The sequence below is a fragment of the Natator depressus genome, chromosome 20 (genome assembly GCF_965152275.1).
Source record: "Natator depressus isolate rNatDep1 chromosome 20, rNatDep2.hap1, whole genome shotgun sequence".
In the NCBI taxonomy this organism is placed as follows: Eukaryota; Metazoa; Chordata; order Testudines; family Cheloniidae; genus Natator; species Natator depressus.
In genome coordinates, this window is record NC_134253.1 from 11,423,357 (window position 1) to 11,447,655 (window position 24,299).

Below are 24,299 nucleotides of genomic sequence, written 5' to 3' on the forward strand. Positions count from 1 at the left end.
GGTGGGAAAGAACATGGCATCCATTCTCGCACAGTGCTGGGCCTGGCCTTCCAGTGAGGCCAGGCAGGGAGAACATTGTCCACACTAAGGTGGGCCCAGACCCTCAGAGCACTCTCGGTGGCAGCGTTTTAGGGGACTCAGGAGATGTGGTGACAACTTAGGAAACACCATTGTGTTTCGGGGCGGCAGGGAGTGGTGCAGGGAGAATTTCAGGGGGATGCACAGGCATCTAGGGGAAACACATGAGCATCTTGGGAGAACATGGAGTGGATGTCTTGGGGGGACGTCTGTGTCTCAGACATTCATGTTGACATGACAGGGTCTCAGCGTGTTGTGTCAGTATCTTGATGGGAGGCGTGCGATGTGACATCTCAGAATAACTTGTCTACGTCCTGGGGGGACATGGAAGGGCTCTCAAGGACACTAGAATTAGGTGACCAGATGTCCTGATTTTACAGGGACAGTCCCGATATTTGGGGCTTTTTCTTATATAGGTGCTTATTACCCCCCACACCCTGTCCTGATTTTTCACCCTTGCTATCTGGTCACCCCAACTACAACGTCCCATAACATTAACAATGTCTTGGGATGACATTTGTGAGTTTTGAGGAGACGGGTATAGTCGTCCCAGTGGGATATGGACGGCTACACACTCATGGGATGCTGTGATATTTGGGGGTGACCAGAGTCTCTGCAGGCCAGACTGTGACACGACTGGGGTGACGTGTCTGTATCCTGGGGATGGACATACTGACATGGCGGAGGCACAGGCTGACAGGAACTCTGGGAGATGTGTGGCTGTGACAGGGTGTTATGGGGGAGGTGCTGACATGACAGGATCTCAGGGGGACACGTTGTTCTGATGGGTCCCGGGGTGGGGATGCTGACACGACAGGGTCGGGGGGGGACACAGTTGCCATAGTGAGGGAGTCTCAGGGGAACGGGCTGCTGACAGGGCCTGAGTCCTGTGCTCGCTGTCGTGGCAGGGTAGGGAGGCTGTCGTGCTTGGTCTGGGGGACGCGCTGGTAACACATGTCCGTGGTGCGGACAGCGTCTGTGAGCACGGTGGGCTGAGCGGGGAGCGCCGTGCCACACGCCGCTGGTGCAAACACGAGAGCGAGCAGGGCGCCTCCTCTACTAAATGGGGGCGGGGACAGGCGCTCGGAGCTCGACATAAAATGGCGCCTCTTCGCCCACATTCCCCAGCGCCGGCCAACCCAACCCTCCAAGGGTTCAACCGAACCTTTTTACAGCCGCCTGCACGCAGTTCCCATAGGTCGATTTCGGTCTGCTCACCATCCTCATTGGGTCTGTGATCCCTTGGCCGGGATCCCGCCCGATCGCTGATTGGGCGCTCTACATGTCAGACTCTAATCCCGCCTTCTCCCGTCTTTCACATTATTGATAGCTCATTGGTGTTGTCTCGCGTCAATTGAATTTTAGTCCCGCCTTACCTACATAGCTAGCGTCTTAGAAGCCCGCCTAACGGCCGATTGGTCAAATTTCACGTCAATCACAACTTCGTTCCATGCTCTCCAAGCCTCTCCCGTACGGGGTTTCCTGAGGAGCCCGCATGATCGCTGATTGGCCATCTGTCACGTCAGTTGTTCTTTCGCCTCATCGCTTCGTCCCACCCTTCCCCGAAAGGGCCTTCTGATTTTCTATTGGCCACAGCCTCCGTCAGTTCCTCCCGCTGCCCTCCCTCATTGGGCGGAGCCGCGAAGGGGGCGTATCCTAGGGCCGGGGCTTTTCGTGGACTGCTACCACTCCCTCTTAGAATCCGCCTGGTTTCCCATTAGCCATGCAACCTGTCATCCGCCATTAGTCCCGCCCACAGGGTGCCTCCTTGCCTCCTGATTGGGCGGGGCCGAGTCGGGAGGCGTGTCTCAGGGCCGGGGCCGTGTCGCACAGCTCCCCCAGTCCCTCCCTCGCCAGCCCTTTGGCGGTCACCGGCGGGGTTAGGCTGCCTCGTCAGCGAGTCGGACTCCCCCGCCCCTCCCCCCGCCCCGAGAGCGACTTGGGCTCGCCCCCCGCAGCGACCATGAGCGGTAAGGACGGCACCACCCCGGCCCCGGGGGACGCGAGTCCGGCCGACTCCGACGGGCCGGCCCCGCCCCGGCCAGCCCCCACCCCCGGGCCGAGGGGACCTGGGAGGGGAGGGACCCGGGGGAGGGGAGGGACCCTCGGGGGGTGGGACCCGGGGGGAGGGGGCTCGAGACGGGGGAGGATCCCGGGGGAGGGGGTCGGGGAGGGCCAGGATCCCCGGAGGGAGGGGAACTCTCGTGGGGGCGGTCCCGGGAGGGATTGGTACCTGAGCCCGGGGGAGGGGAGAAACCTCGTGGGGGAGGTCACGAGGGGAGGGGGCTCGAGATGGGGGAGGATCCCGGGGAGGGGGGACCTTTGTACCCTCGTGGGGTGGGTCACGGGGGGAGGGGGGCAAAGATCCCGTGGGGGGGCCATCCTTCGTGAGGGTGGATCTCGCAGGGACTGGGAGCTCCCTTGGGGGAGGATCCGGGGGGAGGGGCACCCCTCGTGGGGGTGGACCTCAGGGGAAGCGGAACCCTTAAGGGGGGAATCCCTGGAGAGGAGGTAAGGATCCGGTGGGGGGGGGGACTCTCGTGAGGTGGGGTCCCCTGGGGGACGGTGTAAGGATTGGCGGGGGGGGGGGAAGCTGTTATGGGAGAGGGCTCTTGGACGGGGTAGGATCCCAGTGGGAGGGGGATCCCTTGGGCAGAGGGGTGGCCAGGATCCTGGTGGGAATAATCCTGGGGGAAGGCACCTGGAAGTGGGGAGGGCGGATGTGAGGGCAGGGAGTGGAACCTTCCTGAGAGCGAATCTTTCATGCAGCCTTTGTGGAACAGACGGGGGGGGGGGCAGGATTTTTGGGGAGGGGGAATCCCTTGTGTGATGGATCCTATGAGAAAAGGGGCTGGGATCCTGTTCCTTGGGGAGGGGGAGGGGGGAACTGGGGAACTCTCGTGGTTTAGTCCTGGCAGGAGGGGTAGCCCTTGTGGAGAATCCAGGGGGATGGGAGAACTATTGTGGGATGGATCGGCGGTGGGGGGGGCAGAAACTTGGGGAGAGAGAGGCCTAGTGGTGCAGGATCCTAGGGCAGTGGTTCTCAACCTTTCCAGACTACTGTACCCCTTTCAGGCATCTGATTTGTCTTGCATACCCACAAGTTCACCTCATTTAAAAACCACTTGCTTACAAAATCAGACATAAAAATGGCACAGCACACTATTACTGAAAAATTGCTTGTTTTCATTTTTACCATATTTATAAAATCAATTGGAATATAAATATTATACTTACCTTTTAGTGTATCGTATGTAGAGCAGTAGAAACAAGTCATTACTGTATGAAATTTTAGTTTGTACTGACTTTGCTAGTGCTTTTTATGTAGCCTGTTGTAAAACTAGGCAAATATCTGGATGAGTTGATGTATCCCTGGGGGTACTCAGACGTCTTCCAGGGGGTACATGTATCCCTGGGTGAGAATCACTGTCCTAGGGTGTAGAGGGAACCTTTGCAGAAGTGGAATCTGGGTGGCGGGAGGTTGGGAAGGTCTGTGGGAGGGGGAACACTCAGGGGAGGGAGGGAGCAGGTGCAATGGGGCCCTGAGGAAGGGAGGGCATGGGTGGAGAGGGGAGCAGAAGAAGGGACTTGCAAGAGTGGAATGGGGAGGAACCTGAGAGAGGAAGAGAGCACATTCCTCCCGTTTCCTCCTCACTGAGTTTCTATGCTAACCCCCATTTGTCAATTTCTTCCCCAGTCTCTCTTCTCTACAGCTTAACAGCCCCCCTCCCCTCTTCTGCTTTCCCTTTCTGTCTCGTTCACCATCTCCCCCTTCACCATCCTCTCAAGCCTTCCCTTTACCTCTCTCTGTCCAGTTGAGTGCCTAGATACTAGGGGTGGTGGGTGCCCTTTAAATACTTACAAAGACCCTCCTTCACCTTTCTAGTCCCACCTCTCTTCTTTCTGTTTTTACCTTCCTGGGTGTTCTCTTTTTCCTTAACTTTCTTGTTTTTAAACTGCTCTCATCACCCTTCTCAACCCTTCCCTGTACTCTGCTTCTTGTAAACTTTTTACAGTTTAATTGTAACAGTGTTTATCGTTTTCCTCCCCATGCAGACCAAGAGAGTCCAGAAGAAATGGCTGTTGTGAAGTCTGAGAAGGAAGAAGAAAGTGCTTGTAGCAGAAGCAGTAGTATTGGAGGCAATGGTGAGGGTCAGGTGAGTGGAGTCCCAGCATGGTAGGAAAAGAGAAGATTGTGTATGGTGTCGGTGGGGAATGGGATTTGAAAGGAGGCAGGTTGGTGGTACCCTGGCAGTCCTCATGCACACTGTGAGAGTGCAAAAACCTATGACTTCTGTGTGGCAAGGTTCCCTGTGATGGCCCCAATAGTAAAGGGTAGGGGCTAGCTTTGGGGTAGAGAGAGGAGAGTTTTAAGACTGGGGAAATCAGTCACTTCTTTGACCTTGTATAACATATAAAGTGCGTTCATGCATATAATTTCAAAACAAACGCTCCACTGCACACGTGTCTTCCCCTGGTGGAAGGAGGAGAGAACAAGCATGTGATGTGTTAGTCATATTGCTTGATGCACACCTAGAAGGTGCTCAGCTGTTGTGCTGATGAGCACAGTATGAGACCCTATAGAGAACGGAATATGGTTGTCCCCCGAGATCATATACAAAACCTCTGCCAATGTTAACATTTCTGCACCTCCTCCAAGAAATAGTGGTGTTAGCCCTTTCTTTAATCCTCTTTTCTTTCTAGGGGATGCATGGTCTCAGGGTCCATAGGTGCCTAGTAGCAATAGTACTGCCTCTTGGGATCTCTCCTCTGGAGATGTGCCAAATATCACGGCAAAGGGAAACTTCCTGGTCTTGGGCTGAACCATGAAGGCAGTTTCTACCATCTCTCCTTGTGTTCATAGAAATCCTTCCTCCTTTGATGTTCCTCCACGTGCTCATGCCTGACAGCCCTATGTTTGCTAGCTGTATTTTCCAGCTGTGTGTGTCACTAAGGGCTGTTTCCCTAGTCTTTAGCCGAACACTCCTCCTTGTTTTTGCTTAGTTTGCACGGGGCTGGCGATACTTAACTCCTTCTCCTCGTTTGTCTTTAGGAATCCCAGCCTTCCCCCCTGGCTCTGCTGGCAGCCACGTGCAGCAGGATTGAGTCTCCCAATGAGAACTCCAACAGCTCCCAGAGCCAGCAGGGGGGCTCAGGTGAGCTGGACCTCACAGCTGCTGCCGCTCAGCTTGCCCAGACTACAAATGGTTGGCAAATCGTTTCCACTGTCCCTGGGACATCCACCTCCTCCAAGGAGCAAGGGAGCAACGGCAGCGAGTCCTCACCAAAAAACCGACCTGTGACAGCTGGGCAGTATGTGGTTGCCGCTGCCCCCAATTTGCAGAATCAGCAGGTGCTGACCAGTTTGCCTGGTGTCCTACCAAACATTCAGTACCAGGTGATCCCACAGTTTCAAACAGTTGATGGGCAGCAGCTGCAGTTTGCCACCACCCCAGCCCAAGTTAACGTCCAGCAGGATGCCTCTGGCCAACTTCAGATCATCCCCGGGACAAATCAACAGCTCATTACAAACAGAGGTGGGACAGGCAATATCATAGCCGCCATGCCAAATCTGCTGCAGCAGGCTGTCCCAATCCAGGGGGTTGGATTGGGCAATAACGCCCTCTCGGGACAAACTCAATATGTGGCAAATGTCCCAGTGGCTTTAAATGGTAATATCACCTTGCTGCCTGTCAGCAGTGTTGCCACGAGTTTGGCGCCCACTTCTCAGACCGTCACTTTAAGTAGCTCTGGCTCTCAAGACAGCAGCTCCCAAATAGTGACTTCTGGTGCTGCAATCAGCTCTTCCAACATAGTGACGTCCCTTGCCACCTCTGGTGCTTTTTTCACCAATGCCAACAGCTACTCTACCACGACCACAAGCAGTAACATGGGTGTCATGAATTTTTCCAGCAGTGGCACCATGGGAACAAATGTTCAGGTCCAGACACCCCAGAGGGTTAGCGGCATTCAGAATTCGGACTCTCTGCAGAACCAGGTTTCTGGCATGGGACTTCAGCAAGGTCAGCAGAAGGATGCTGATCAAAATCAGCAGTCTCAGCAGCAGATCCTAGTGCAGCCTCAGCTTGTCCAGGGAGGGCAAACCATTCAGGCCCTCCAAGCTGCTCCACTCTCTGGCCAGACCTTTACCACCCAAGCCATCTCCCAAGATGCTTTGCAGAACCTTCAGCTTCAAGCAGTCTCCAACTCTGGGCCAATCATTATTCGAACACCTACTGTGGGGCCAAACGGGCAGGTCAGCTGGCAGACTATTCAGCTGCAGAATCTTCAGGTGCAGAACCCCCAAGCTCAGACAATCACCTTGGCCCCAATGCAGGGAGTCTCTCTGGGGCAGACGGGGCATACCAACACGCTCACACCAATAGCATCTGCCTCACTCCCCAGCGGCACTGTCACTGTAAATGCCGCTCAGCTGTCTTCTATGCCAGGCCTTCAGACCATTAACCTCAGTGCCTTGGGAGCGTCTGGAATCCAAGTACACCAGCTACAAGGGCTGCCGCTGGCTATAGCAAATGCTACTGGTAAGTTGGACGTTTTGTTGAAATGGCTTCTGAATTATTCTTTTTGTTTCTGATCTCGCTTCCTGTAAGGCAGTGTCTAAACCGTACTGTGCATTAGCTTTGCAGGCCCCCTAGGCAATTGCCCTGCTTCCTACCCCCTAACACTGAGCTTGCTTGTGACCCCCGCCCAAAGTTGTCCGATGACCGCCTGGGGGTCATGACCCCACAGATTGATAAACACTGCTAACGGGAGGAACCTAAAGACATGAAGTTTCCAGACAACACAGCCAGCTGTGGGAGAGGTGTCAAACACCCAGTCTGCAAGCCAGATCTGACCTTTTTCGTTTATGTGGGCCATGTGACAGGTTCAGATTCAGCAGAATCTAAGCTTCCATTTTAAAAAGTTTCTACCCTTCATAGTTGTGAAGATAAAGTCCTGCAATAGGAACAAAGTATTACAGAGGCAATGTTGGCTCCCTGAATCTTCAGACAACCTGAAATGAACTCTGAAGAGGTGTGAACTAACTGCCCACCCTTCCTTAATCATGGAATTCACACCTAAACCCAATTATGAAGGTTAACTCCTTCATTGCTGATCATTTTAACAAATGAAATGGAGGGAAGTGATTGTGGCAGGCAGGTCTTGTGTTCCAGCTTTGGGGTTTCAGCCAGTCATCCACAGGGGTTAGGATAGAAGGGGATTCTCACTCCCCAAATGCATTTCTGGGAGGTGTCATTTTAATCTCCTCCTTCGGAAGCATCCGGTATGGCCATGGCTGGGGATGGGACATGGGGCAGGGTGGGCCAGGGCTGGGTGGCACCAAGCATCCTGTCTCTCTCAGGTGCTTGGCTGGCTGGTTCTTGCTCACATGCTCAGGGTCTAACTGATTACCACATGTGGGGTCGGGAAGGAGTTTTTCTCAGGTCAAACTGGCAGCAACCTTGGAGATTTTTCACCTTCCTCTGCAGTGTGTGGATCACTTGCTGGGATTATCTGGGTATACCTCATTTAATCCTTTCCGTGTCACTGCAGGAGCTGCAAGCACTGGTGCACCTCAGTCCCTCTGCCTGTACCACATGGTTGTCTAATCTGTTGGTCTCATATATTTTGGTCTCACATCCGTTGTTGAGTTAGGTGTGCGGGTGGTGTTAGTGGCCTGCGATAGTCAGGAGGTCAGACTAGATGATCTGTGATCCCTTCTGGCCTTAAACTCTATGACTTTGTGAAGTGTGGGAGTGAAGCCCAGGGAAGGAGGGAATTGGGAGAGACCTGAGCCAGACAGGGAAGAGGGAGACAGACAGAAAGGAGGATGAGGAAAGAAGAGACACAAAAGGCAGAAATAGCAGTGATTCTAAAAGGGAACGTGTTCTCCCACTATGTACTGCTGAGTGCAACAATGAAGCCCTGAACAAATTACGAACAGCTAAAATTCAGTTTCTAAATAAAGCCTATATTCTCCTCCTGATCGTTATCCAAACCCCTTATTGACATGAGTAAAAGATCCATTGTATGTTGGAGGAAGTATGTGGTCATTATGGAGGCCTAAATGTATATGGACCATCCTTAAAAGTGGAATTCAGTATGAGTTTGACATCCCTTGGGTCAGGGGAAAGCCAGACAGGGTCGCAAACTCTACAAGGCAAAAGAGTCAAATTGGGGGAGCATTTATAATATTTCTTCCTCATCTTAAATTAGGAATTTCCATACAGTGACTTGAAGTTTGTGGCCAGAAGAAAGTAGGGGTGGGTACAAAATGCTATGATCTCATTACTTGGAGATGTTCAAACATTGAGACTGGCACAAAGCACCCTGATTGTTTCCACTGAATCAATACTGTCATCTCACAAGTGGTCCCTCTCGGCAATCGACACTGTAGTTGGTACAGCCTTATGGTGTCATAGTGCAATGTGCATTTATGGTCTTGCTAGTCTTGACACTCGGAAATTTTGTTCCTACTTTTGAGACAGAGCATTTCTTAATTTCTTTCACTGAGTGAACTTAATGCTGAAGGGTAATATTTTTAAACTATTGCCTGTACTTGGTAATAGCTTCTTAGGATGGTGCATGTCACATCATTTTGTATCTTACTTAAAAAGGCAACCACTCAAGTGAGTCACGTAATTTAGAAGCAGTTTAAATGTTGTGCAATTCAACTTCTGTTTCCTTCATGAAAGAGAATAAAGCCACTTCCTTGGAATTGTTTTGCAGTGTTTTATGACCTGTTGAACTGCTGTTAAATTGATTTGGGTTTTGTATGTCTACAAGCTGTTTTCATATCTGATTAACTGTAATTATTGGTTTTCCACTGTATGAAGTCAATGAAATAACGTGGAAATTCTCATAAGCATTGTGTGTGCGTCATATAGAGCCTGTTTTTGTCATTTCATTTGTCTGATTTCTGTGTTCAGTGGATTCACTAGTATTGTCTAGTATTCTAACATCAGGTTTCAGAGGAGCAGCCGTGTTAGTCTGTATTCGCAAAAAGAAAAGGAGGACTTGTGGCACCTTAGAGACTAACCAATTTATTTGAGCATAAGCTTTCGTGAGCTACAGCTCACTTCATCGGATGTCCTCTGCAGTTTCCACAGTATGCATTATATACACAGAGACCATGAAACAATACCTCCTCCCACCCCACTTTTGAGTGGGGTGGGAGAAGGTATTGTTTCATGGTCTCTGTGTATATAATGTCTTCTGCAGTTTCCACAGTATGCATCCGATGGAGTGAGCTGTAGCTCACGAAAGCTCATGCTCAAATAAATTGGTTAGTCTCTAAGGTGCCACAAGTACTCCTTTTCTTTATTCTAACATCGTGATCCTCCCAAGTACATCCTGTGCTGCCTGCTCTGAGCCTATTCAGCTTGTTTGAAGCATATAGGCAACTCCTAGTTCCTGTATTTGTGAGATGGCTTTGCCCTGGATGGGTGGATCAGGGAGGAACTGTCTTGGAGACTACCCATCAGATCAGGGGTGGGAAAACTTTTTGGCCCGAGGGAATAGAAATTGTATGGAGGGCCATGAGTGCTCACAGAATTGGGGTTGGGCGGGGCAGGAGGGGATGAGGGCTCTGATTGCGGGGGCGGTGTCCAGCTTGGTGCCAGAAATGAGGAGTTCAGGGTGTGGGAGGGAGCTCTGGGATGGGGCTGGGGATGAGGAGTTTGGGGTGTGGGAGGGTGCTCTAGGCTGGGATCAAAGGGTTCGGAGGGCAGGAGGGGGATCAGGGCAGGGGTTTGGGGTGCAGGAAGGAGTGCAGGCTCCAGCTGGGGGTGCAGGTTCTGGGGTGGGGTTGGGGATGAAGGATTTGGGGTGCAGGAGAGTGCTCCAGGCTGGGATCAAGGGGTTCAGAGGGCAGGAGGGGGATCAGGGCTGGGGCAGGGGGTTGGGGCATGGGGAGACGCTCAGGGGTGCAGGCTCCGGGTGGCGCTTACCTCAAGCGGCTCCTGGAAGTAGCGGCATGTCCCTTCTCTGGCTCCTACGCGGAGGTGCGGCCAGGCGGGTCTGCATGCTGCACCATCCACAGACACCAGCCCTGTAGCTCCCATTGGAGTGCTGGAGGGGGTCATTAGAGCGCGTAGGAGCTGGAGGCGGGCCATGCCGCTGCTTCCGGGAGCCTTGTAGAGCGGCCCCTGACCCTGCTCCCCAGCTGGAGCCCCAGACCCCGCTCCCCAGCGAGAGCTCGCTTAAAATGACTGGTGGGCTGGATCCGGGCCGCGGGCCATAGTTTGCCCACCCCTGCATCAGATGGCTTATTTCTGAGCAGCCATTTTTTTTTTTTTTTTTAACCCTTAAATCCATGTGTTAGAGTAGAAAGAGGGCTGCTCTTAGTGGAAAACCCCTCATTTGTGATGACATGTTTGCTGCCTTAAATTTTAATTGTCTGACATAATGCATTCCGCAGCAGAGATGGCCAGAGGCCTTTGTCCTCAACTTGGAGGATACGATGTTCAGGTGACTGATAGATATTGTGGTGCAGGCTTCAGACCTATGGGAACCTACTTGGATGTTTTTGGCCAAGCTCTCATGTGGTGAGATATAAATAAATTATAGGCCGAGCTGGAAGTGATGCCTATTGTTAAAGTTGCCTAACGTTTTCTATTATGATCCCCTGTTGCTTATCACTGTGCCAAACTTTGAACAGTTTGTGCTGGGACTTTCCATGCTTGCACTCTGTGTAAGGACTGTTTTTTTGTTTTTTTTTTTAAGTTTTGGCAGAAACAGTTAATGCGCTTCAGAGAATGAGGTGAAGGGAAAAGTGAAATTGAATTATCAGGGGTTAGCCATATATAATCATTAATGTGCCAGCCCTTATTGTCCGCATCAAAACCTAACCGGATCTTGCCAAATTATATGACTCTGAGCATCATCATTTGTATGTGCTCCGCAGAGATTGCTCGAGGTTTGCTGCTAAAATCGCTGAACATTCCACCCGCACTAAGAATACTTGCTGACCCATCCTGTACACCGAGCCTGCTCCCGGACCCCACAGAGCTTGAACTACAGATGGGGAAGAGCAGAAGCTGCCACCCTGTCCTCAGGAAAGTGGTGGGAGCTAAGAGAGCAGAGCTGTCAGCTTGGTTCTTCCACTAACTCTGTGCACTTCCTGGCTTTTGGCTGTATTATTGAGTAAGAATATTGTTTTTCTCCTTTAACAGAAGTAACTGAGTGGTTGCACAAGCTCACTTATAGAGAGCTGAGGGATAGAACCCTGGTCTCTAATATTAGAGATTCAAATCTTCTCCGCAGCCATTCTGAGTGTGCGTGCGTGTACGCGCGCGTGTTGGTGCTGTCTGTAACCACCCAGATCTCATTCCCTCGAGAGCCAGGAAATACAACTGTGGAATCCCGACTTCCACTTTGTTTCACTGCTTTGTGCAAATAGTCGTGTAAGCCAATAGTGAGGTGTGTGTTGTGTGTACCTTTAATGGCTAGCCCACGCAGAAAGCCGAGTCTACCACTGCTGCTATTTATACTCCTTTAGCTCAAGTGATAATAGTTTATACTGTGGATCTAATGGTTCTGGGTTCCAACCCTGCTGATCATCCATGCAGGGAATCGGTATGGCTCCATGTGATACAATTTCTGTCTTTCAGTTTTCTCTTAAAATCCAAGGGAATTATAAAAATTAAATGAACTAAGGTTCAAAGTCAAGTGCTAAAGAATTGGCAGGTACAGGTACCAGAAGTAAGGGTGCATATGCAGTCTTAATTCTGCTCCTGTGTGTTCTGCAATTTTTAACTGCATGGTCATGTAGTACTTGTTCTATGGGACTTCTGCTTCTTTCATTGTTGTGGATGAATAGTAAATGGGACAGAGGGTTATAAGAAGAGAGGATGTTCTCTTGTGGCAAAAGCACTGGATTGGGACCCAGGAGAGCTGGGTTCTTGATTGTCTCTGTCATAGACTCCCTGTGTGATCTTGGGCAAGACTCTTTTGTGTATGCAAAAGTGGGTAAAATTAAATTTGCACAGACTACCTGAATTCTAGAATTCCCTAACTCTTGGGTGGCTAAATCCTCTAGGAAGCCTTGGAAATCTCATCCACCCATAATTCTCAGAAGCTATCACGTTCCCAGAGTCCCCGTAATGATTTTCAGCCTTAATGGTGTTTTTAATATAGTTTGTTGCATGGAATAAATATATACATAAAATTAGGCTCAGTTATTGTGTTGAGGATGTAATAGTGCCAGGCAGTGTTGCCTGGTGAATAGAACACTGGACTGGTACTCAGGAGACTTGGGGTCTATTTCTGGCCTGCTGGTGACTTTGAACAAGCCACTTAACCTCTCTCTTCCTCAGTTTCCACATCTGAAAAATGGGGATAATGATGTTTATCTCCTTTGTAAAGTGCTTTGAGATCTCCTGGTCTGAAGGGCTATATAAGAGCTCAGTGGTGGTATTATCATCTCAATAGTCACCCTCAAACTGTGGCTGCTTCTGTTTCTTAATGGGAATGAGGATTGTCTCGATGAAGTGACAAAGGGGATTGTGGTCAAACTTTGTCCTACATGCAGCTCCAGAACAACTCCAGAATTTGGTTTTAATTTTACATGTTTGTAGTGTGGGATTGCAACCTTCAGATAGCTCATGAAAGCTTATGCTCAAATAAATTGGTTAGTCTCTAAGGTGCCACAAGTACTCCTTTTCTTTTTGCGAATACAGACTAACACGGCTGCTACTCTGAAACCTTCAGATACCACTCATCTAAGGATCAGTGAAGGGGACATCACTCCTGCTATACGTCTTCTAAAGATGTAATTAAAATGTCATCTGTGTCAAAAAATGTAAGCCTGCATAGAGCAGGGAAGCCAGTTTGAATGTTGATACCTTTTTTGCGATGTGGAAAAGACTTTGTGGACATTCTGGGGCATATGACACTTACAGAAGTACTCAATCCACTGTAGTTTCTTTTCCCCTTTCTGCTTCACTTTAAGAAACCAACCTTTTAGCTTTAGGACATTAACTGCAAAATCTGTGGCACACGTGGTGAAATGGACAAGGCTTGCATGTTGGACACCTAGTTAATAGTAAAGCACTTTTATATAGTACTGTAAGTACTGCTTTGCTTTTGGTGTTGGTTGCCTTCAAGAGATAGGGATCGTCTACTGCCTGGGTAAAGTATGTGCTAGGTAAACAGGCTACTGTAATGTGTTCCCATTAGGTGTCTTTGATGCAAGGCATTCAGGACCTTAACTGATGAATGCATGCATGAAAGTACTCAGCTGAGGCTCTTTTTGTAGTGCAAAACAGCTGAGTACAAAAGAGGAGGCTAACATTCATGCCACCTGCCAAGCCCATGCAGCCAGGGGGTGGAGAGTGGAGCTCACAGGGTTTTCCACCTTCCAAACACAGCGGGCTAGTGGCTGGAACAAGGCTGCATTTTTAAATTTCAAATCATTGTTTACCTTTTTGATCTGGATGGAAGCATTCTGTGTGAATTGCTGGAGAGCACAAGCTCTGAATGGCGGCTACTTGGGTCAGGGCACTTGTTTCCTAATCAGGGAGTCTCGCAAGAAGCAGCGGCCTGTGTGGTCAAACAGAATTATTGTAATGTGTTTGTTTACAAAATCTGCACCAAGGAAATACCCTGACTCTGTCTCATCAATTTCTCCTCCTACACTCAGTTTGGCTGTCATTCGACCACAGGGGCAACTTGGGCCCCAATCCTGTAGAGGGATCTGTGCAGGCAGACCCTTACGCTCTCTCACTGTCCCATTGCATTATGGACCGCACTGGATATTCTCCTTCTCATGTTCCCCTCAATCGCAGTCTTGAGACATTTTGTAGATACTAGCTTTGAGCCTATGCCATCAGTTATAGTGTGAGTTTCTGCTAAGAGTGGTGTAAAATTTTCACTACTTTAGTTTTCTCTGCCATTCTCGGACTATTTGTATCTCAATCCCTTGTGATTAGTTTTGCAGCAGTTTGTTTCCTGTGGCTTCAAATAGTGTTTTGTATTCCTGTGGAGCAGTTAGCAGAGATAGTGCTGTCACACTGGGGCTCTCTCTATAACCTTCATCAAAATATGGTGCATCATTCATGTTTCAGCCATGTTTGAGAATGTGAACCAGTTTCTTCTCCTCTTTCCTTTTCCCACTACCTGCACAAGCATGCTGGCAGAAGGAACTTGGCTTCAGGGTTCAGTAAAGTATTTGAATAGATGCATGCTAAGCCATTGAATGTAGGAGAGGAACAGAGCAAAAATGTTGTTTTTAAAGGCCCATGTCAAAGAAATAACCCTTTGAAACATGTTTCTTTGTGACAGGTTTCAGAGTAGCAGCCGTGTTAGTCTGTATCCGCAAAAAGAAAAGGAGGACTTGTGGCACCTTAGAGACTAAGGTTACCAAATGCATCCCTAACTTGCCCAACTGTGTGTCATAACTCTGTTCTTGTGGGGTTTCCCATAGCTGTTGGGTTGCCGGCATAAATACATGATTTTTTAAATATTTTTTTTAAAGAGACCTTGTATCTGGGGGAGATGAGACCTCCACATGGTACGTACTCCTGGGGGTGGGAAGAGGGGTAAATTAGGTTCCACTTTAGGGCAAGGAGCCTTGACAAGATCCCTTTTTAACTTACTGTAATTGTTTCATTGATCACATCAAATTACCCAACTTCAGAAAATAATTCAGTTGTGTAATACTTAACGTTCAGTATCTCAACTTCTTGTAGATGGTTTGTTTCTCTCCCCTCACTCTCCACAAAAGATAGTTTCATTTTAATCGAAGAAATATCCATAATACTGGTGATCTGAGAAGTCGAGTCCCCACCTTGTATGATTCAGTAAGAGGAAACCGGTTTGTTTGGGAGTTTTTCCCCTGAAACTGTCAAAACAAAACCTTGGTACTGCGTGGCTGGCTTCAGCCAAATTTGAACTCTGTTCAGCTTCAAACCCTTGATAATAGGAAGTGTGTACTGGAAATACTCAGAACATCTTGCCTCATATTACAGCATTGTATTTACATAGGCTTTTATACTGTCTTTAAGTCAGAGGAAAGTATAAAGGAAAGCCATTAATTAGTGAAAATGCCCATGTCTTTCATATAACAATGTTCTGGAAATTTTCACTCCATTTAATTCCATCCATTGCAGTGTTCAGGTTGTGCCAATTTTAAAGTCACTCTCCCTTCTGGAGCCAGAATGAAGTTTCTGAGAACTGTAACTGAGTTGATTTAGCAGACAGGTACCACAGGGCTGCTGCAAACTAGTCTGCTCAGAGACCTGTTCCTTAACTTGCACCTCGCTTTAGAACTTTGACTTGTACAACTTATGATTCAGGAAAATATTGGCAGCTATACTGGTTTGACAGGTTTGGTATTCTGTGCAAATGTCCTGCATTGTTTACATCAGATCTGACTGTAAGTAGCGTCTGTTAACAAGGGGTTAGAATGGGGGACAGGGGATGGATCACTTGATGATTACCTGTTCTGTTCATTCCCTCTGGGGCACCTGGCATTGGCCACTGTCAGAAGACAGGATACTGGGCTAGGTGGACCTTTGGTCTGACCCAGTCTGGCCATTCTTATGTATTACTCAGTTGCCACTGTGAAACCAAACTTGTTCTCTTACGTCAGGAAAAAGCGGTTAAAGTTTTGTGAGGTTTTTTTTGTTTTTTTTCCCCCGAAGGAATTCAATTTAATTTAACTTGCAGCATAAAAACCTCTAACAATTAAAGGATATCATAGAACTTGCTGAGTAGCTTCAAGTCATTAAACACCAAACTAAAATACAATTACTCAATATGCTTTAGTATAGCTTCGAAGCAGCACGCTCTTCTTCAAGGAGTACCATGTGTTCCCCACTCAGCTGTCCATAACTCAAAAGAATTAACATAGAGCCTCTCCAATTTACACAAATGACTATGATTGCAGATTAATGAATTTTGCAAATTAGCAAGTTAAGCAAACAAGATAAAAATCAAGGATACTGCATTGCAAAGTGTACTTTACTACTTTATGTGGCTAGTGTAGTTTAATTTTATTTGATCTGCTAGAGTATCTGTAGTGCAATATATTTTAGAGAAATTACAAATACTGGATAGTGTAGGATCTTGCTGTCGTTCTGGGCTATAAAATCTGCTGAGAAATGGGAAGAGAATGGGGTCTTGGGAGAATTATTGGATTTGTGAGCTAGAAAGCTTCTTTTAATGTGTTTCTGAAGCTACCAACTACCACAGACCAAAAATAAACTTTCGTACACAGAAATATTGCATGTATAAGAAATATTTTAGGTGCGTTTGGATTGGTCACGTTAGTTCCTCTTTTTGCTTTATTTGTACTTGGCAGTGTCACTTTAATTAAAAAAAATCTTGTGGCTTTTTTTGTCTCTTTGTAGTATCCCTTACATTTCAGAGTTAAAATTTATTTTCTCATTTAGTGATTTATTTATTTATTTATTTTGCTTTCCTCTTTATCCAGGATGGGTTTAACTGTTGCAAACATTGCAGAGTTTGCATAAGACACAGTTGTGTTCGGATCCTACATAAAGGTGAATATTGTGGGCATTTTTTTCAAGGTCAACAGTGGCGGATCTAAAAATATTCTGTCTAGAATCCAGAGGGCATTCCTCACCCAGTTTTAGAACATAAAAAAAAAAAAAATCCCAACCTATCATTTTGCTCAGACCAGTGGCTTGAAAAACAAGAAACCACTTTGTCTGTAAAAACCGTCTGCCAAGACTCTCTCGTTTTTGGGTCTTCCGTCTTTAGCTTGAGACTGATGCAGAATTAGCATAGTGCTTACAGCATTTTGAACCCCACTCCAGAGGCAATCATAGGCGCCCCCCCCCACCACCACCACCGTCCATCTTCATACACTGTTACCTACAGGATGTAGTTTGTCTGTTTCCTCCTGACTGTGGTCAGTGAAAGGGCTCCTGTTTTGCTGCATTTGTGTCATCCTTGCTCGTCTTACTTGTTTGTATCTTTCATTTGTACTTCATCCAGTTGGATTAGTAATGGCCACCTAAATTGTGAGACCTTCACCTTAATGCGGTGGCACATTTGGTTACCCTTTAATGCCTGCTTTGCTACCGCTTCACCATTTATTTTTAAGCACCGGGGTTCCCCTTTGACACTTACAATTAAGGTGCTCCAGTGTCTCTATCAGTGTACTGGCACCTGGTTGGTGTTTCAGCACCAGAAAGGGGTGGGTGTACTTTGTCTGCAGGTATGTCTGGGAGGAAGGGAGGAGGTATGTCTGTGCTCGGCATGTTCAAACTGTGTTCATACAACAGGATTATGTCCATGATAGGCAGTCTTGTGTGACGCCGGCTTTTGCCATGTCAGGTGAAGGAACAACAGATACATATGGCCAAAGCAGGGGTGAAACTGCTTCAAAATTAAAGGGACCGTATTAGAATTGGGTCAGCTTCATTTTGAAGATGCTGGAGCTGTACATCCATGGCAACTCTCTCATCAGTCTTATCTGAAAAAATATTCCTTATTGTTTGGAACCCAGAGCACTGAAAAATATACTTGCATAGCGATTAATATACATCAGTAGGTCTCAACATATTTACCGTGGTAGGCCACATATGCAGTTCTCTGTGTTATGTGGGCCGCATTCACACAATATATATACTACTTGTATGACCCTGAGGATGTCACATGGGCTGCAGCTGTATGCTGATCCTGCCATGGGTTGAGAACCACTGATGTACATTCAATGCTTCTGTAACCTGGGAATGGTCTGTGATCTGGGCAGAATGATTTGACAAGCAGTCTGTATTAATGAAGATGATAAAAGTAAATTGTCAGGCTTTGTTCCTTCTCCATAAAATACCGCTGTATTCTGGTGACTTCAGAGCATTCTGTTATGTGAAGAATGAAGATGCATGCCTTCCCTTTTTTTTTAGTGGTCTTTTTTCCCCCTCTTGCAATAATTTGTTTATGCCATGATTAGAATCAAATAATTGCTTGCCAGAATGCACCCTTTTTTTTCTTCTGTTTATGAAATGCCAACAGAAGATGGCGTAGAAATGTAGTTTTTTGCATGTTTGAAGATTGGAATGAGGCTAGGAGTCAGTAATGACAGGAAGCTGGGGTTTTTCAGGCCCATTGTTGTGTTTGTACATATCTCTTGTGCACATTTTTACTCATGTAACAGCAGTTCCTCAAAGACGGCACACAAATGATAGAGTGTATGCACAGTGCTATACAGGCTGTTGTTAATTTACGAAGTTTAAAAAAAAAAAATCCTTGTTTCCCTCCACTCTGTTGTCAGAGTGTAAACATGTTGCAAGAACTTGAGTAATGAAAATGTTCTGTCCTAAAATTGCTAAACTTTGTAGGGAGCCTGGAATGCTGCTGCTGACTAGTACAGGAGCTCCAAGCCAAGACTTTCAAAAGTGACTAGAAAGCTTGTGTGGGTTTTGTTTGGGGTTCTTTTTTTGGGGGGAGGGGAGCTTATCTTGAGACATCAGCCCTCTTTAAAGGTGTTACAGAAAGTGCTAAGCCACCTATAGTGGTAAACTCACGCATCTGATGAAGCGAGCTGTAGCTCACGAAAGCTTATGCTCAAATAAATTAGTTAGTCTCTAAGGTGCCACAAGTCCTCCTTTTCTCCTAGTGTAGATGCTTTTGCTGATATGTCTTATACCTGGTTCCCAAAGGAAACAAGCTGTAGTAGCAAAACCACTTTAACGGTGGTATAAAGGCATAGGGCTTTTGCCAGTAGAGAAATATCATTTAAAAAAATGACAGTCTCTAACTGACATTACTGTGCCAGCAAAAATTTCTAGTGTAAACCTGTCCTGAATCACTAGCCACTTAAAAAAACCATACTTCAGTTCATGGCGGTAGCTGTTTTAAATAATCTAGCAAGTGTTTTCTGGGGCAAGATACTGCATTTGTGTCTAAAAATTGTTACATTGTGTTTACCTGAGAAGCCAATGCTAGTACGGCCTGAAAAGGAAGGCCAAACTGTCCTAAGAACTTAAATTTAATTGTGTGAATGGGCTAGTCACATGGATTTTATTTGCAGTTTTTTTCAATTGGTTCTAACCTGGTCAGTCAGCCTGCAGTGTTTGTTGTTTCCTTTCCCTTCATCCTTCTCAGTGCTGTTTATATGATGCCATTTGTTTACATATGTTCCTAGCAGCATTGAAGAATTTGGAGTTGATTGTGTATGTTCAGATACCAAGTGACCAGATCAGATAATGAATTGTACTGCGCTTCAAAAATGTCTGAGGGAAGTGTTGTGCAATGCATGGTTGCTTCTGAGAGTTCCCATGGGGGATGCTTGTTCTAGGACTGATATTTTGTTGGGTTACAGAGTAGCAGCCGTGTTAGTCTGTATTCACAAAAAGAAAAGGAGTACTTGTGGCACCTTAGAGACTAACCAATTTATTTGAGCATAAGCTTTCGTGAGCTACAGCTCACTTCATCGGATGCATATGCTGTAGCTCACGAAAGCTTATGCTCAAATAAATTGGTTAGTCTCTAAGGTGCCACAAGTCCTCCTTTTCTTTTTGTTGGGTTAGTTGCTGCTAACTTGTGTAACTGGTAACGGAAGTGGTAGGGGCCACATGAATGCAAGCAACTTGCTGAAGAAGGCAGAGGATCTTGCATGGATTCATGACTTGTGGACCATCTGGATTTCCTCTTGTAGCAGTGGGACTACAGAAAGATGATTTGCTTTCCCAACGTGTTAAAGTATGATTACCTTTACATAGCTGCATAGAGTTGTACCTTACATCCACATTTGGGCTGAAGTGTTGATTTGACTGTAACTGTTCTTTCTAGCATGCTTATTCTGTGCTTTCACTTATTCCCCGGCATAAGGTCTGATTCCAGCACACAGAGACAGGGCAACTCAGAATCTCTCCTCTAACCTGTATTCTCAAAGTATTCACTGATGATAACCAACCTTCTGAGGAGTTGTGGTGGCTCTGTAGTTTTCCCCTGGGCTTCTAAAATGCAGCCCCATCATGCATTCACTTTCTGCCTCCTGCCTTCCTGCTTCATAAGCCCCTCTGTATCTTACTCCGGACAGACATGCTGAGCTGCTGCCCTTTTATTTTAAGTTCCCACTTTTGAGGTGCACACTGAGCTTATTTGCAAATTGTGACTGAGCTCCCTCATCCAAAAAATAGTGTTCATTAACTCTTTCCCTGCAAAGTAAACCATCAGGCAAGAGAGTCTGATTCTTCCCCCCCCCCCCCCCCCAATTGGTTTTGGCTGGTGCTCCTGGCCATATACTGGTTCTTGCAGCCTAAGGCCTCATCTGATTACAGCCATGAGTGCAAGCGCTTAGTGCAGGCAGGCAAAACCACCAATTGCACTAGTGGTATTTTCCCTACTCTCAAACAGTCGTCAGCTCCCTTGGTGCAAATAGTGGCTTTGCCTGCAGACAGTAGGGGTTTTATTGATGCAGCTGTTCTGATGGCTGTAAGCAGGGCAAATTCCGTGCTTGGACAAGGCCTAATTTTGGGGGTGGGAGAGGAAGAGAAAACGTGTAATGTTTAAAAGTATATATAGTCATTTTATACATATTCGCTTGCCCACAGTCAAATATGTAGCTTTTCATGCACTTCACAGGTCTCTGGAGCCCTTAACACATGGTAGATGGTCACTGACATCTGAAGTTAGCCATTTATTTATATATTGTTCTTAGCTTGACTCTTGGGCCTTCTGCCATGTCTTTATTCTGATAGGTTTAGGACTATAGTGACACCTGCTGGTGAAAGCAGACTTTTATTAATCAACTAAGAATAGTTGGTTAGGTCTCAGAGGGGTAGTAGCCATGTTAGTCTGTATCCATGTTGTAATCCTCGTTGTAGTAGTTGGTTAGGCAACTTCTTGTGAACCTTTTACCCAATCAGTATTGCTCAAAGTGGGCCACTGTTCTTCAGCTGCAGGAATAGAGTATAATACTGATCGTTAAGTGCTGTGTTTTGACTGGAGAGTCTCAACATTTAAATTCTATGTGACTGTAACATCTCATATCTCAGTGAAGGTGTTTTCATGTTTGAAGTATCTTAGAGTGAAAATTTCACAGTGGTCTGGGTTTAAATCTAATAATTTTTCCTGTCTTGCAAAGATAGAGGTGACCTTTTCACTTCACACCCAATCCCTCAAACAGTCTCATTCTTTCTTTTCAAGTCTTTGCTTTTTGTGTGTGTGGTGTGGTGTGGTGTTCTTTAACAAGCATGTTCTAACTATGGAGAGTGAAGCTTCTCGTCGTTATGTATAGAGAGTTATGGGAAATAACAGCTGGGTTGAGGCTGCAGAGCTGCTTGACAAAGAATGTGCGTGGGTGCTGCCTTTGGAGCCTCTGAAGGCTTGTAATCTGTAGCTCTGCTTCTCTCCATAATCACCTCGTAATCCCAGAGGAAGAATTGAATTTTCAAAGGATCTCAACCGAGTCTAAATGACACATGCAAGGTTTTGAGGCAGCTTTTGAAAATGGGGATCAATAATTCCAGGATAGCTGGGTGTTTATCTCTTCCGGGCAGGTTTCTCCAAACACTAGCCTTTGAAAGCACACCCCCACCCCACCTCCCCACGCGATATTACACTAGTACCTTGATGCACTCAAAAAAACCCACCTCCGCTAATGGCATAGCATGTCTCCCAGCGCTAGGGCACTGTCTACACGGGCGCATTACAGCACTAAAACTTGCTGCGCTCAGCAGGATGTTTTTTCACACCCCTGACCGAGAAAGTTGTAGCGCTGTAAATTGTCAGTGTAGACAAGCCCCAAGACAGCACAGCACTTAGCACAAGGCAGCTGCAAACATGAAGTGAGACGATCCCTGCCCAGCAAGCTTTCAGTCTAAGTAGAGGAGTCCAGCAAAGGATGAGAGGGGAAACAGAGGCATCAAGAGGTGGGGTTGCCCGACGCCACGCAGCAAATGAGTACTGGAGCTGGGAACAGAACTCTGGTCTTCTGAGACCTGGACTAGTACATTATCCGCTGGCCCATGCTTCACCTCTCTTCCTTGGTTTTTTGTGTCTTGAAGAAGACTTTAAATCAGGAATTTTAAATGGTCCCACACACTCTAATGGGTTTAAGCTAGTCCATACTGAAAGGCTTATTTGTGAGCTCTGTACAGGTCTGTTGTCTATATACTTGAATTGCTTTAGCTAAACTGAGAGAGCCTAGCTTTGGATCTGCTGAGCTTTAACTAGACTGGTCTGTATTGTGCAGAACTAATTCATGTGAATTGTCTGTGTCCAATTGGTAGGCCTGTCTGTCTGAGTTGTTTTTAAGGCACAGTTCCTTAACCTTGTGGTATTGTTTATTGATTTACAGCAGTGGTTCTCAAACTTTTGTACTGGTGACCCCTTTCACACAGCAAGCCTCTGAGTGCGACCCCGCCCCCCTTATAAATTAAAAACACTTTTTTTATATATTTAATACCATTATAAATGCTGGAGGCAAAGTGGGGCTTGGGGTGGAGGCTGACAGCTTGTGACCCCCCATGTAATAACCTCATGATCCCCTGAGGGGTCCCGACTCCCAGTTTGAGAACCCCTGATTTAGGGATATAGATAATCTTTTAGGATTCTAATAAAGACAAATTACTCATCTCACTTGGTTACAATCTGCATAAGTGCTCTACTTGTGGTATCCCAGATCCTTCACTTCATAACCCTTCTCCATATCGCTAAAATAATTCCATACTTTATCAGCAACCTGAGTAGTAGCTTAAATGGCTGTTAATGAGAGGGTTAACCTCTCATTTTGCTCATTAGTATTGCACAACAGAGGATTGATTCACTTTTGTACGTGGACATTAACAGTCATTTTGATTTGAATCAATGCAGACTGTGGCAACTCCACTGAATTCCTAACCATACCTTAGTGCCCAAATTCACATTGCCACAAGAAGCTTCCTTCTGCTTCTAACTGATAAGGAAACTCGCAACACATTAATCTCCTTCAGACTTGCCTACGGAGAAACTGTAATGGAGTGGCACCAATTGCAAGCTGACTGGAGCCTTACTGTCTTCATTTATTTGCTCTGATACAAGCCATCTGTGATAGCTGTTGGTGTACTGCACCAGTGCAAACCCCAAGCTGCTATAAAACAGTTTGCACAGGCTCGGCCTATTCCAGTTTCCTGCAGCGTGAGCTGCACCTGTGCAAACAGCAGCTGATGATGGTTGTGTTTTAAAAATCAGGTCACTCTTTGGGGGAGGGCCTGTATCTTATCAACCAAATGGCCCCCCAGATTTGCACCTCAGACTACACCCGGGATCCTGAAGCGACATTCCAAATTTCAAACTGATCACAGTATGGATTTTAGGAAAGGATCAAAAATTTGGCTTTAAACAGCAACCTTAACTATGCTACAGCTCTTACAATGCCATAATCACTTCATGCATCAGTCCAATGAAAACATATGAGTTTAAATCTGTCGTTGGACCTATTGGCATATGTTAATTGCAGCTGAAAACAGATTACACAGCCTGCTGTTTCTGCACCACTTACTGTGTTTTCAGCATTAAAATAATCACGCAGTGGAGCTTGAAGGAAAGTAAAACACTTGAGAAGTGTAGCTAGGGTTATTGAAGAAGCAATTAGATGACAGCATAAGCGTGGAGCAATAAAATGGAAATGAAAATTGATAGGCTTAAAAGCTTGCCATCCCTCCCACCCCCCTTTACAAATGTTTAATATGTTCGTCTGTATTTGGAAGCTTGTCGGTGACACGCTTTAGTTCCTATGGTTTTTGTAATTAGGTATCGCTCCTTGAGATGGAGAACGCCTCGCGTGAACCGTGCCAGACGATTTTTCAACTTTATACATCTCTTTCTGTGCTCACAGTCATTAGCCAGCTAGTGAGTGCCAGCAATATCTTCGCTGATAGACGCTACTAAAACTTCAGTCTCTCCCAGGCTGCTTTATTTATTGCTGTTCCTCATTTTATTGTTGGGAGGCTTTGCATCTGTTTTGTGGATTAGCTCCTGGATTGTTGCTTTAATCATTTTAAACTAAACAGATACTTAAAGGAAAACTGTCCTCATTCTGATCAGCCTAGCAGTCTAAAAGTACCAAAGAGAGAAACTTTTTTTGCCTTGAATAAACTGTGAGACGTTATTAAAACCTCTAAAATTTGCACACATCTGGCCTTTGTGTTGCAAGTGGAAACTGACTATGTTTTTTTCCATTCCTGCTTGCTGCCCGTATCTGAAGGAATGTCATTTTTAGTGTATGGCTAGCTCTGGGCACGGAAATGCCAGCTTGCAATGGAAAG

General features: G+C 46.5%; 1 protein-coding gene across 1 annotated transcript in view; it reads left to right on the forward strand.

Moving 5' to 3' along the window:
• The first annotated feature begins 2,024 nt into the window (after window positions 1-2,024).
• SP1 (Sp1 transcription factor) overlaps window positions 2,025-24,299 on the forward strand; it is a 32,211-nt gene continuing 9,936 nt past the window's right edge. Inside the window, exons 1-3 of the mRNA XM_074934790.1 lie at window positions 2,025-2,048; window positions 4,135-4,235; window positions 5,132-6,620. Of these exons, the coding sequence (XP_074790891.1) occupies window positions 2,042-2,048; window positions 4,135-4,235; window positions 5,132-6,620 (1,597 nt within the window). The 5' untranslated portion in view covers window positions 2,025-2,041. The remainder of the gene's footprint in view (window positions 2,049-4,134; window positions 4,236-5,131; window positions 6,621-24,299) is intronic.